The sequence below is a fragment of the Manduca sexta genome, chromosome 27, assembly GCF_014839805.1.
Source record: "Manduca sexta isolate Smith_Timp_Sample1 chromosome 27, JHU_Msex_v1.0, whole genome shotgun sequence".
NCBI lineage: Eukaryota > Metazoa > Arthropoda > Insecta > Lepidoptera > Sphingidae > Manduca > Manduca sexta.
Window position 1 is genome coordinate 9,612,944 of NC_051141.1, and position 14,635 is coordinate 9,627,578.

The 14,635-nt window shown below is 35.9% G+C and overlaps 2 protein-coding genes across 2 annotated transcripts; one reads left to right on the top strand and one right to left on the bottom strand.

Moving 5' to 3' along the window:
• The first annotated feature begins 4,641 nt into the window (after positions 1–4,641).
• On the top strand, positions 4,642–7,186 carry LOC115447995 (glycine-rich cell wall structural protein). The gene is made up of 3 exons (XM_030175292.2): positions 4,642–4,744; positions 5,327–5,385; positions 5,772–7,186. Exons 1-3 carry the CDS (start codon positions 4,727–4,729, stop codon positions 7,012–7,014), a joined length of 1,320 nt encoding a protein of 439 aa, XP_030031152.2. The 5' UTR covers positions 4,642–4,726; the 3' UTR covers positions 7,015–7,186.
• A 2,448-nt stretch (positions 7,187–9,634) lies between these two features.
• Positions 9,635–14,234, bottom strand: LOC115447994. The gene is made up of 3 exons (XM_030175291.2): positions 14,108–14,234; positions 12,906–12,958; positions 9,635–12,102 (listed from the first exon to the last, which is right to left on the bottom strand). The coding sequence occupies exons 1-3, from the start codon at positions 14,123–14,125 to the stop codon at positions 9,891–9,893; spliced, it is 2,283 nt and encodes a 760-aa protein (XP_030031151.2). The 5' UTR covers positions 14,126–14,234; the 3' UTR covers positions 9,635–9,890.
• Between the last annotated feature and the right edge of the window lie 401 nt (positions 14,235–14,635).

Here is a 14,635-nt window from a genome sequence, read left to right on the forward strand (position 1 = left end):
AATTAGAACAATGCTTGCGCTGTATGTCCCAACTTTTAATTCAGCAAGAATTTGGTATAATCTTAATTCCGAGTTTGGTATTTAAGTTTTAAATTAGCGCTTTTTGTAGATTGACGATTTGTGTATAATAAGTTAATAACGTGTGGGAAGTATAATATAAGTAATGTCCGTAGAGGTCACAAGTCCGCGCGGGCGCAGGGCACGTTGCATAACATCACCTGCGCCGGATACTTCCCCTCTCTAAAAATAAAAGTGAACGTACTCACGTAATCGTAGCCATACATAATTATTTTTGTTATAAACACACTGAGAAATCTTCTATCATGATTCTTGGAGATGCACCGAGGAACCATTCATCTTGCGCTATTCAAATGAAGCGGTAGTAAGAAATAAGAATGAGAATCGCTTAATCGGTCGTGTCGGAACATCTCAATTATCAGGTCGTACACCTACATTGTGTTTTTCTCTTTTTTATTAAGTTATATAAAATAATTAATCTAAAGGTCAATGACAACGTATCACAGAGCGATTGAGTGGATGTCTTTGATTGAATAATGAGCTCATCACGCTCAAAATCGTTCGGAAAGATACTGATAATAAATATTATGATTTACTCGGTACCAATGATTTGGTACCTTTTTTTGAGTGGCATAAGGAATTTAAAACGTAGTGATTATATTCTTTTTGATATAGTCGAGGATGTATCTGCCGTTGTATGTATAGTATGTTTACTTAATCATTATAAATAAGCCACTAGGAACTAAACATATAAAGAACACAATATTATTTTTTGAATACACTAAATTAATACAAAATATCTAAACACATTGTTTTAATACTCGTGGTTGTTGCTTGGTATTTTAAGTAGGACATAAAAATAAAGCTGAGCGTTCAAATGGGACATCCTATTTTGCAAGAACCAATTCTTGAGCCAAGGATGTCGCGTATCTAAAGCAATGCGAGTGCCATATTAACTGCTCTTTACGTAGAGTTGCATGCACACTCCATATCAGTGTGATAGTCTGGTATAAGATTGCGTGACGAATCTGCTTAATTGCGATAGCACCTAGTGAGATCGTTTATGGCATCATCTAATGCTTTTGCATTCAGTTCGTGTCCACTCGAGCCGAGCGCGTCTGCAGCGCAACTGCTTGAGGTGACCGCTTGACCGCTTTTTATTAATCGTTAAAGCATCCGTTTATGATTACGAACGTTACCATCATAATTGTATCTGCGCATTTCTTACGTTATGTTACTTCATAACTTTTAACCAATGTTTTGCTTGTGTAACGTGACACTAGAGTAAAAGTTACTGCTCTGCTTTACAAGTTTTTTGATACCTTTTTGATCATAACATCGATGGAATGTGATTAATTTCATTCATATTTTAATCAGATTAAAAAGTTAGCGTTTTTTTTTTGTAAATAACTTTGAATTATGGATTTTATTTTGGGTACTTTTCCGCGTTGGTAGTTGACAAATTAGTCACCTTATGTGTTTTTTATATTGTGATTAAGCGGAATATGCTTAAACATCACGTTATAATAAAAGTTGGTGAATGCTTTTATTATAATTAAATATAGCTAATGCATTTATAAACTCTAAATTTAAGATACTGAACATATTATGACTATCCACTTACATAAAAATCGCGCTTTTAGATTTGGCACAAGTAACAATTCACAGCTATGTTTGGCATTCTCGTCTTCAGTATTATGAAACCGATGTTTTCTGCGTGGGTGCATATTCAACAAACGGAGTATGGAATTTCTTATTTAATTAATTATGATATTTCCAAAATGTTACCCGATTGCCCCAGAATTTATTTCTATTTATGGAGTGATTTTATTTCTTTATGTAAATATACAGGAGCATATTTCAATAAATTGTATAATGACTTAATTTTGAATCACTGTTAATTCTACAATTTATAGGAAACTAAAGAAATTGCGTATTATGTTTATATTGTAAATCCATCAAACCGTTTAAGGTACATAATGTGCAAAAGCAATGGACCTACATGTAGGTATACATAGATATATTCGAACAAGATTATTTTCCCTCTGGGGGAGTGAGTTAAAATTACGATTACTGATAATAGAAGTGCATTGGAAATAAACAAAGTATGGAAAATAGGTAGTTAGTAGATAATTTTACGCTTAGTACAATAATTGAAGGAGATTGACATGACACACTATAGTACCTATACAAAAATGGACAAATTACTTTTAGTTGAAATTTGTGCCTACTTTCCCCTGACAATGGGTAAACAAAATCTCTGCCAATTAGAGGACGAGAGAAAAACTTTTTCTAAGTTGTGAAAAAGGAAATAGTCTTAATTCTACCAAAAAAAAAAAAAAAAAAAAACATTTTTGCTTATTTAGAAATCGCAAATGTTAAATGGTAACACTGCAATTTTTTTTATAGATAAGTAAATCTAGGTGCATAAACAGGTTGTTCACTTTGTGGCTATTATTGTATCAAATAGTTTCGAGTGTAATCATTCCAATCTGGCACACGTAGTTATGAATCAACAAACTGACTTTTTAGTTTCATACACATGATGTAATATTGACAAGCGTAAACAATCTATCGAGTAATATTATGCATATTTATCGATCTCTGTCTGCGCTTAATAAGTTATGTAAGAGATACTTTTGTAGTATTTCTTAGTTGGATGTATAATAACAATTCAAGTGAACATAATTTAAAAACCTTGGCATGAGGATATAATTGGGCGAAAGTCGTTCATTTAATCTATTGACTGTTGATCCGTATTTGGTTACTCGTTTTTATTTAGTGTTACTGATAGGAAGCTGTATAAGTTTATATTATTACGGCATAAGCAATTTTATACTGAGGAAACCCACAAACACGGGCAGAGCTGCGAACAAAAATCAGTTAGACATAACAGCACACTGTGGAGCAAACGTGAATTCATATAATTGTTACCTGAATTTAAAGCTTTGATTTAATATGTCATCCTGCCTAAACAAAGGCAAGATTTTGTATTGTTTGTTGTATTATAATAATTATATCATGATATTTTCTCCTGGTATTATTATATTTGATCATTATATTTGATTATTATATCTGACTGTGAACTTCAAATTTAATAATATTAAATTTGAAGTCACAGTTTCAGTAAAATTATGTTCCCGTTTTCTGCTGTTCATAAGAACAAGTGTCAATCAAGTCAATTACTGAGTTGTTTGTTCCCAATTCACGAGATGATAAAATGAGTGGCTATATGCTCTAGCCTCTTATAATATAAGTAGATACCGTTTTATTTTTACAAATTTAAAATAAATAAATAAAAATAAATAGCCGTGTAAATAGCCGTTACCATTTTAATTTGTTTAACTTTATGATTACATTTTTAGGACTTATTTTTTTTAACTTATAGACAATGTTCTTGACTAAATGTCGTAGGAATATTGTCCTGGAATATTCGTATGATCCTAGAATTAAGATAGACTTCCGAACTCTGAAGTCAATCATTTATCGACGTTATATCATTGACAGCATCAGTGCCGCCACTGCGTCTGCGCATACTAGCAAACATTATTACCATAGTATCTGATATATAATTATGTCACACTGTAGACATAGAATACCTTTTAACCCCAGTAGCTGCCACGTCACGATCGTTTTTTTTAAGCCTATCCTAGAAGGGTACCTATTGGTAGAACTTAACACTTGACGAGACAATTTCAAAGCCAGAGAATAATTAATATGAGTTTCCTTAATTATCATACAATTATCACCTATGTAAATTTTTTACACACAATGCGTCAGTTTTCTGGTAGGACAGAGAACCAGTAATAGCTTTTAAAAAGCTACTTTTTACATAAATATTTAAAAATATGGGATATATGTTTCGCAATGGACTCTCGGAAATATATATTATGTAGTGTTTTGAGTCCACGTAATGCTTAAGACGACGAAGAAACAATTCCAACGTGAAAAAGTGTAGTTGTACAACTATCGTTTAATAATATACAAGGAAATCATGTGTTGGAACAATTGACTTGAAAAGCTTTCCTCCATTAAGTTACGTGTTCTTTTGCACCACAATGGCCACCAGTAAGTTGTCGACACATGACAATATGTTTAGATACTCGGTTTTTGTGATAACATGAGGTGAGATGCAATTGTCCCTACAATTAATCGCCGACGATTTTATAAGCACCTGGATCTACAAGCGGATGCGGAACGGATATTTTGTTTTTAATTTCTATTTATTCTTATATAAAAATAAATATATATAAAGTTATAGCTACAATGAATCTAGGCTACAGAATTGCCCGTAAGCATTTAGATGTTCTTTATAGTTATGCTATAAAGAACATCTAAATGCTTACAGTCCCACGTCAACATCGTAAATTGTTATCAAAGCTCGATATCAATACAATAAGAATAAAAAGTGACAAAAGCATCGATTCGATTTTATTTGATCATAACATAACAAACAGCAGGTAAGAACACAGGTATAGCTATTATGCATCTTCCGCATCCTTATTTACATTTTATTATTAATTACTGATTTTTTTATTGTGATTATATTTTTTAACCGTCGGAGTAGGGGTTGGGGACATTCACTGTCATATAAAAGGCTAACGCGAGGCCTGAGCGTCATAAGAGTAGTTACGTTCGTTGGTTTTGCAGCAAACTGTGGTGCGGAAGAGGCAGTCGCAAAGTCATAGTACGCTTGCTCCCCTGTGTCATGGCTTCTACCATAGCCGTGAGTAACATTCACACTTTACGCGAGAAAGCGAATTTGTTACAGCTTCGCACACCCATGCAAGTGGATGGGTGGTGATAATTATGAATTGTGAATATAGAAAAAATTCTATTTAGTGATACATGTTTTTTTTTATTATGAAGAATTAATAAAATACTTGAAGAATTAACAACGCTAGAAAACGAACTAACAATATTGTTCTTTGAGATTTATATCCATGATAGTTGCAAACGAATTCTATTTTATACAATAATTGTATTTATAAATGTTGGTCAATTCAAATAAATAAAAAACAATTTGACATTTATAAGGTTAACATCTTAACACTTAACATTTTCCTTAAAGTTTTGCACATCAATTGCAACTTATTTCTGAGTGAAGATCAGTTATGTAACCGCGCGGGTACTATCAATTATGTCTCTACATGCAGTACTTGTGCCGTTATGAACAAGAAATACCATTATGTAGGCATAAGTCGCTCGGCCACTTTCAATTTCATGTAGAACATTAGTTTGAATTGAACGAAATTATAGTATATCTTTGCTATGTAAACTAAATGACTGTTTACTGTTATTATTTCAGCTGAGCTGCTTTCTACTGGCTTGCGTTGGCGTCTGCTTTGCGACTTTTGGAACTGAACAGTTAGTATAATTACATTCCCATGTTATTAATATTATGTGTCTGATGTCTCATCCATCCGACCCAGGTTCATATAATTTGATGATTGTCGTTATTTTGAATTACAATTAGTTACGCCGCATGGGACGAGCATAAGAACAGTTATGGAGTAATACGTTTAAGATTTCTACATGACATTCTCACGCCTCTCTTCATTACGGTAAAAGGTGGAAACCGACCTATTGTTTTATGACAACAAATTACCCTTATAATTTATTTTCTCTTATAACTAGTTTGACTGCTGGCTTTAAGATAAGATCATTATAACTTGTGTATTGTGGTTTATTATCTAAGCGAACAAATAAATATGCTTTATTCTGTGATTAATATCGAAATATTTCTGTTGCAGTGTCCACATTCGTGTCCACATACCTGAAGAACATCATTCCTCAAAGGAAGTTGTAGTCCATGAACATCATGAAGATATTGGTCATGTCGGTGGAGGAGGAGGTTTTGGAGGTTACGGAGGAGGTGGCCACGGCGGAGGAGGAGGCGGGGGTGGCCACGGTGGCGGATTTGCCGATCATCTTCATGGAGGCTTTGCGGACCATCTCAAAAGCCATGGCGGAGGACATGGCGGTGGATTCGGTGGCGGCTTTGGAGGAGGCTATGGCGGAGGCGGACACGACTTCGGTGGTCACGGTGGCCATGATTTAGGAGGTGGACACGGTGGATTTGATTTGGGTGGACATGGTGGTGGCGACTTTTTAGGTGGCCACGGAGGACATGATTTTGGAGGTGGCCACGGAGGCCTGGGCGGTGGATTCGGCGGCAGCCACGGTGGTGGATATGGTGGTCACGGCGGTCTTGGAGACGATCATAGCGGCGGTTTTGGCGGAGGCCACGGAGGTGGACACGGCGGTGGCCTTGAAGGCGGATTTGGCGGAGGCCATGGAAGCGGATTTGGCGGCGGACATGGAGGCGGGTTCGGCGGTGGTTACGACGGCGGTCACAGCGGAGGATTTGGTGGAGGCCACGACTCAGGATTAGGACATGATCATGGCGGCGACGGTATTGATGGTGGCTACGGAAGTCATGGATTTTCATCTGGAGGTCATGATAGTTACAGCGGTGGTGGCGGTGGATTCTCAGGACATGACAGCTACAGCATAGGAGCTCATGACAGCAATGACTTACATGGCGACCATGGCGGTGGAATAGGCGGTGGCCTCGGTGTTGGGTTAGGTGGACATGACAGTTACAGCGTTGGGGGTCATGGTTTTGGTGGTGGCGGCGGCCACGACAGTTATTCAACTCACAGCAGTTACGATTCCTTCGGCGGCGGTGGCGGCGGCGGTCACGACCTCGGCGTTGACAGCTATAGCTTAGGCGGAGGAGGATCCCTGGGCGGCGATCATGGAGGCGGCTTTGGTGGCCATGGAGGAGACAGTTATAGCGTCGTCGTAAGCGGACATGGAAGCGACGGTGGACACGGAGGAGGCTTTGGGGGTGGCCATGGAGGAGGTCATGGTGGATTCAGTTTAGGTGACCTTGGTGGAGGTCACGGTGGTCATGGTAGTTTTGGCGGCGACAGTTATACCAACGCAATAGGAGCTGGCCACGGAGGCGGCCCGTACCACAGAAGAAAGTAAGCCATTCGTGGTGGTTCTAAGCCAACTAAGTCATAATCTTCTTATTATTAATATGGACTACTCATCCAGTTTATAGTACAACTTGTTATTGTAAATAGTATATTACATACTTTAAGTTATTGTTGCTTTATTTTATACAGATTATTTAATTATATCTATAAAAAAATGTTATACTATAAAAGTGTTTTATTGCTAAAATGTCCGAATGATTTTTCCACAAAATATTTATAAAATATTATTTGATATTAAAATCTTCTCCTCAATATTCTCTTACCTGGTTATCTAATTGTAGTTTTTTAAGCAATGTGTCGAATATTTCCAAAAAAATTGTTAATAAATTTCTGATTTAGCTCAATAATATTATTCTGCATGTTGAAATAGAATTTATAGTTAGTTCTTGGTTAAAGGCAAAATAATCAAGTATTTTAGTTAGTCCTTATTACACTAAAATAGGGGTTAGAGACACAAAAATCCTTACAGAGCCTATTTCCTTGTTTCACAACTTCTGTTTCATAAATGTACAAGACAGCCAAATACAAAAGTCACATTCAAACCGGTGCTGGCAAATAAATGGTAATAAAATGAGTACTATCTATATTAGCTGTTTAATATGACACCTAACAAATAAAATTTGCTTAAAACTTTAAAAACCCCAAAGCCCCCAAACAAATATGGAAGATTATTTATTTATAGTAGTTGCAGAAATTATTTAGCTTTTTATGATTAACCGCCTGAATGAGATCGACCACTTCTGGAGGACCCGGTTAATTACGTGAGCGAGTGTTTAATTTATCATGCACCTAAAAATAAAAAAAGAAAAAAAAAACGAATAAAAAATAATTTCGGGTTAACATAATTTATGGGTATCTTGATAAAAAAATCAGAACAAATCATTCAAATATCTAGATCAACTGAAATCTTATATTACATTAATATTCTTATGATATAGATATTAGTTAAATAAAAAAAAATATCTCTCATCTCATCTAGACCTCCCCTAGAGCGCGCCCCGTTGCTCGGTTCTCCGCTCTCCTCATTCTGCGTCCACCAATATGCAGGCGTCTAGTTTCTGTTCTGGGAATATTACATAAAGTGCTCGCGACTTAATCCTATATATTTTACCCGGATAGAAAGTAGCTTTTGTCTTTCCCCGAGTCTTAAACCATCTCCATACTAATTTTCCTAAAAATGTGTTCAATAGTTTCAAGTTGGTTTAAATACTTTAGGAAGAGATTCGGACGGATTAAAGAATTTCCATTATAAAATTAACGAATCCAAATTATCCAAAAATTTAGACAGCCAAAGTAAAGGTAACATATGGCAGACATATAATGTAAATTCTTTTTTCATAAGTATTATAGATTTCGAAGATACAGCTTCTAAACATTTTGCGGTTATCGTGCCGTTTTTTTTAAGGCTTTAACAAACAAACTGCACACTGCGGCACTGGACCATGGATTTATATAAAAATGTAGCAATGATTTATGACTGACGGTTCTATAACTATACTTACGTAAAACAACATGCATTTGGGTATGATTTACCGTCCACTTCGTTTCTGGGTTAATAATTGTTACGACGGCTTCTTCCGGCGAAAGCTGTTTAAGGAAATTATTTCGTTTTTGAGGATTAATATACGTATATGAATGTCCAATTTTGTGGGGGTTCTTAGTAGTAATAATACAACATTCAAATAAGATTGTTATTCAATGCCATTGACATGTGTTTTCTATGCTATTTTATTGAGTTGCTAAGTAGATAAACACTCATTATGTTTTACAACGGATGGTTGTAAATGAGCAAGAACACATTTGTTCCCATCTACTACGAACTTTCTTACGTAAAGTGTTGTTAATCTCAGCGTGCGATTCGATAGGATCTTGAGTACCTGTTTGTTATATAACTGCACCCGGCGCGCCCTTCACTCGCAGATCGCAGCTCGCACTTCCCATAGTAGTTCCTCCATGTACAGTTAAACACAAAAGTAGTTGAACAAATTTACAACTTCAAATCGCACTTATACACGTCATGTATAAGTAATTGATTTGTTTTTTTTTTAAGAAGTAAAGTAAATGCCTTTTAAGTAAGGTTACTCTATCTGTGTTGTCTTGTCTCATTTGTTTATATTGATAATTAGTTATGGATGATTAGTGAGTTTAAATTTATAAAATATTAGGAATAAAATTTAGTAGAAGACGCTTAACATGGAGATATAAAAAAATATATTGTGATGTACCGGTATACATTAATCATAAATGGTTTAAGTTGCATACTTTTTAATGCTTAAGAAATTATTTAAAATATTCACGGAAAATATTGTATGGACAATAGGAGCAACGATTCAACTATGGTGGTTCATATTACTTATAATATTCCTAAATTTGTTCACTGTTTATATTCTCAATAAACAGTCCGACTTAATTGGGTTCAGTTTTTAATATTTATTCATTCAAGTACGAATGACATGCTTACAATCTCACCATGGTAATACGGTTTATAATAAAAATAATCTTTTGTCATACTTACTTTGATCAATATACTCTGATGTTGAACTATTTTCAAATTGTAACCTCTAGAGTATTTTTAAAGAACAATAAAGCGCCTATTGAAATTCGTATCATTCATTTTATTTACATTTGTATTTTTATTCTGTCAATTTGCTTAAATATTCGTATGAAATGCACAAATGCGATTGTCGTTCGCATTTTATATATAGCTAATAATCAGACATGATTACTTTAGCTATAACATTTCTTAATAAATAATAAACTAAATCATAGGAGAAGGAACAGTTTTTAGATTTCATCAGTCTCATTTTAGTTCACCTGTAGTTTAAGAATAATTGATTAAACTCTGACTTGTTCACTTTTATTGTTTTAAATTTTATCACCGTACTTCAGAGTACCCATTGTACTTGATGATTCTTCGTTGTTCTTATACGAATAATTAGGCCCATTCAGTATTGTGCGTGTGGGCATTGGCTTTACTGGTAAACTAAAATCTTTGCTCTGGGGGTTTAGTTCCGCCGTAGGATATTTTTGTCTGTGATCTTTGTGAATGTCAAAGTTTTTATCCTTTTGTCTGTGCCTTTGCCTTGTATCAGTCATGTAATCAATTGGCTCTGTCACCAAAGCTTCCGTACTTTGAACTTCATAACGTTCTGGTGGCTGACTAGTTGTCGTCGCTAGAGACGACGGGAAGGGCGTAGTTGACAGATTGGGTGCTTCAGCATACTGGAAGTTGTTGTTTGATGCCTCCGCTACCGACAACTGGTCACCATTTAACGCCTTTACTGCCATGGCTGAATAGTAGGGATGAACTGGCGATGTTTCTTTTATCGTAAATGGTGTAGACGTGACATAATCTGGTATTTTCGGTTGATCATACTCATTATAATGTTCTAAAGCAGTTGGAGAACCATCGTTCATTGATATAGCCGAGATACCAGAATCTTCCAGATGATCAACTGTAGTGTGATGATCTAGTCCTCCAAAATTAATATTCTGTGTTGAAACAGATTTCTTTTTCCCTCTTTTCCCTTGATACATCCATGATGGATTCTCGTTTCTTTCTTCATTTGTGTTATATACGATAGCTGATGGTGACGCGTAAGTGTCATATCCAAAGTTGTTGGAATAACTATTATCTTTGAAATTTAATAATGGATCTTGATACTTTGTGAACCCAGCTGGACCGGTAAAGTGCCCGTGATATGGTTTGGGCTTGTAATCATGTACTATTGTAGAGGATACAGAGAAAGGTGCAGGGACACTCGCCTCCTGTTGTCGATAATCAGTCACTTGTTTCCCACTGTTGAAATAAAGTGCTGGAACTACATTACGCGGTTTCGAATATCCCTTATCTTTAAATTTAAACGATGGTAAAGGTCTGTAATCGTCTACATTCATTTCCGTTGAAGCCCCATAATGTGGTGGAGAATTCGTTGGTTTTTGTATGTTTCGTATCCTGTTGTATGGATTATACATATTTTCGTAGTAAGAATAATCTTTTACACCTGTTGGCTTTGTGGGCTTTGTGTATTTATGGGAATATTTATTTTTGACTAATTTCGGCACCCCCCCAATGCGTAATCCTTGACTGTTATAAGAAACCTTTGGAGGTATTGATAGAGGATCTCTAACTACGTCCATGTCCGGAGGAATCTCCCCGTGATCGTGGAAAATGTGATCATGTGTAACTTCACGGGGGTTATAAGCTGCGTATTCCAGATGAGATGGCGTTCCCATGGAACCTATGGAGGCAAATTCTGCTAACGCATCCGATGGATAAGCCAGTAGCGTTTGTGGCTTCTTCATAGGCATTAATGGGTGCGGCGCGGAAAGTGCAGAAATACCGTTAACAGGGCTTACTCCGACCATACTGGTTATTTGAGTAGACCCGTCGTCGAAAACTAACTTGTGGATATGCTCTTCGCTGTATGTGTGTATGTGTTCGGTATCACCGTCGATTATTTTTTCAACTCGTTGCGGTTTCTTAATTTTTCTTATAGTCCCAGACCCGTCCAGGTCAGAATAAAACTGTTCGTGAAATGTCGACACCGGATGTTCCTCTTCCGGCTGTGGCCGTCCACGTATAACAACCCTCTTCGGTTTCGTCTTCCGCCCGACCTTTTTGCGTGGTTGTTCATTGACCTTTACTACTTTAACTCGCTTGGGTGGATGATTAGATGGGGCTGCCGCCGCTCCGGAAGGTGCTGAGAATGCAGTCGGAACATACGAATGTTCTGTCTGTTCCGGCGGGGGAGCCAAATCATACTCTTGGTCATCCCATTCAGTCGGTGGAGGGCCGTAGTAACCTCGCGCACGGTATAGGGGCAAAAGTTTAGATGACGCCGCCAACATCCCAGGCACACGACCTTGGGTCTCATCATACACTTCAATTGAGTTTAACGGCACGATATTCGTTACCGCTGGCAGGGCGACGTTAGTTGGCACTGCCACCGCCCCTTCAGCACTGGGCATGTATGCCGGCGCATACTGCGAAGACGCAGGATGATTCGTGATATATATCTTTTTGTGATGATGAATGTGTTTCACCTTTTGTGGTAAATGTATGCGGATCTTTTTCCTGAAACAAAATAAATACTTATTTATTGCTGTATTCATAAGTAACAGCAATTCGATTGCACGCTTCGTGAATATGTTTTTGCTATGAAGTTGTTCCGTCTAGTGCAGAGTCATTGGCATAAAACATGACGCGGTAGCGGCTTTCCCTCTCGATGAGCGGCGACGCAGCGACGTTGCACACGCGTATCGCCACGAACGCTCTAGTCCGTCACCCTCGCCAACATGTATTCAGTGACAGTGCGCAGTGACGTGCGTATAGTAACGATCAACGTAATGTTAAGCGATGATTAACAATTTTGATTAGTGCCGCTTATTTTCTAACATAATAAGCCGTCAAGCGATGTACCGTTGAAAAATTCGCACTTTCTAGGCAATGGGCGATGATTAGTCGCCTGGTGGAGTCGAGTCCCTACCTTTTCGAGTTCAACGTTCATGCAATTAGCGCAGCGGTGAAACACAACAATTATGGCACAACGGGCGGCACACTGACATTGAACATTTACAGTTTCCATCGCTTTGCTTGTGGATTTAAAAATAAAAGTACCTTCGCAGTAATTAGATGATTAAAATCGAAACTAGTATAAAAAATGTACTCGAATATGTTTTACTAACTCATAACATACCTTCTAGCTGCGAGAAACATACTTTAAAACTAACGGAAATTCTTTATTAATGAATTCATTCCGCAAGCGTCAATAAAATATTTATATGAATTTGGGAACATATTATATTTAATATTAAATAACTATATCTTCCACATTCCAATTACACTAAAATAAATTAATTGGCTATCCTAGTACTTACTTAGGTCCTTCTGCCGTAACATGAATGGAAGCAACAGCAACCAAAAGAGCGAACTGCAACAAATACGAAATAATCTTAAAACGATTTAATAATAATTCAGCTTTTCATTTGCGATAAATGATGGAGCAATGTTTTTCTAAATATTGAAAACAATGGATTATTTAAATTAAAGTTTAGAAACATACAATCGATAAGCAACGCATTTTAACCCTGAAGACGAAAGGTTTTTTTATATTGACGTTACGCGGGTGTCATTAGTCGTCTAGAATTTGTAGCTTATATGTAAGTGATCAAAGGAAAATACTTTACTTATATAATTACTATTTAAATATTTTCTCTATATTGTCTCTAGGTCCAATGAGAAATGAAAAGATTACTTATAGTGGAACAATGCGCTGTCTGTTTGAAATTTTACCACTAAGTACATAACATTAATTTAATTAAGCGAATTAACATAAAGGTAAGTAAAACACTAGGTTTGGCAACTGTTGGAAATTATAACTAATCAATTTAAAACAAGGTATTAGGTATATACAAAAACTTTGTGCTGATCATTGTACCTATGGATCAGGAACACATTGATAATAAAATTTATAAATTTTTAAACTCATGTAAACTAATAAGTTATTTTACTTTATCAACATAATTTTAATGATAAATATAGCTACAGGCTAATTTATTTAATGTAAACTAATTCTTTAATTAACATTTTTCCAAATTCAATCATTTAATTTATTAATATTGCACAAGAGTTAAAAGTTAACAGTTTGCTTTTAATGCTATTTTTTAGTAAACTAGCAGAAAATAGTGAGGTAATATTGTCATTTAAGTTTATGAGTAGAAAACAATTTTAATGTCTATTTTTTTGTATCAACATTGTGATATTGTGCATAATTTCTTTGTTAAATCAATTGCAATAATCTTGCATGGAAGTTTGATAACCACTGCAGTCGTTTAAAAGTTTATATTAAAGTTTTGTATAAAATGGTATCTGATTTATACGCTGCTTAATGCTTTAGAAAGTAAGACAATTTTGACTATCTTGGAACATAGAACGTTTACCAATCAATAACTTTTAGCTGAAGTTCACGAACACAAATATGCCACTAAAAATGGAATCACTTTGTACACAATCCATAGTTTTCACTGAACGTCACCACACGCACGATACAGAAATTCATGAATATCCGTATGATACCGACCAATTTCAACCAATCCATTGCCGTCTCCAGCTGTTGACGGCCGTGGGACTAATATTAGTTCAACTTTTTTCTCCAAAATTTCCTTAACACTTGTTGAAACCGCACTGGCCTTCAAGACCATATGATAATTTTCGCAGTGCGCCTGTTTATTTATAACATTCATTTTCACGGCTGAAAGAATCCTCGCGACGCACGTATCGACACATTCGTATTGCACCGACCGGCTGGACGCATCGGCGACACTCCACTACCATAATAATAGTACAATAATTATTATATTATAAATAACGATATAAGCTTTAAATTAGAGTGAAAATTAAGAGTAATAAAATATTTATTTTTCCTTTATTTTTCGCTTCTTATAAATTTAACATCAGTAATATAGGATTCTCATATCTAATACCATTAGAACGAAACGCATTTAATTAATGAAATTTAAGGATGATGTAAATTTATTACTATGAGGAAGAAGACATTGAGTTTTGGAGATTTAGGCGTACCTATGTTAATTTTTTTCATAAGAGTACA

What these genes read in the sequence shown, in the direction of transcription:
- LOC115447994 (XM_030175291.2), bottom strand. An exon ending in GTTACGGCAGAAGGACCTAA is followed by an intron (nt 12,103 to 12,905) that starts GTAAGTACTAGG and finishes ATTTTGTTTCAG; the next exon opens with GAAAAAGATCCGCATACATT.
- LOC115447995 (XM_030175292.2), top strand. An exon ending in GCGACTTTTGGAACTGAACA is followed by an intron (nt 5,386 to 5,771) that starts GTTAGTATAATT and finishes TTTCTGTTGCAG; the next exon opens with TGTCCACATTCGTGTCCACA.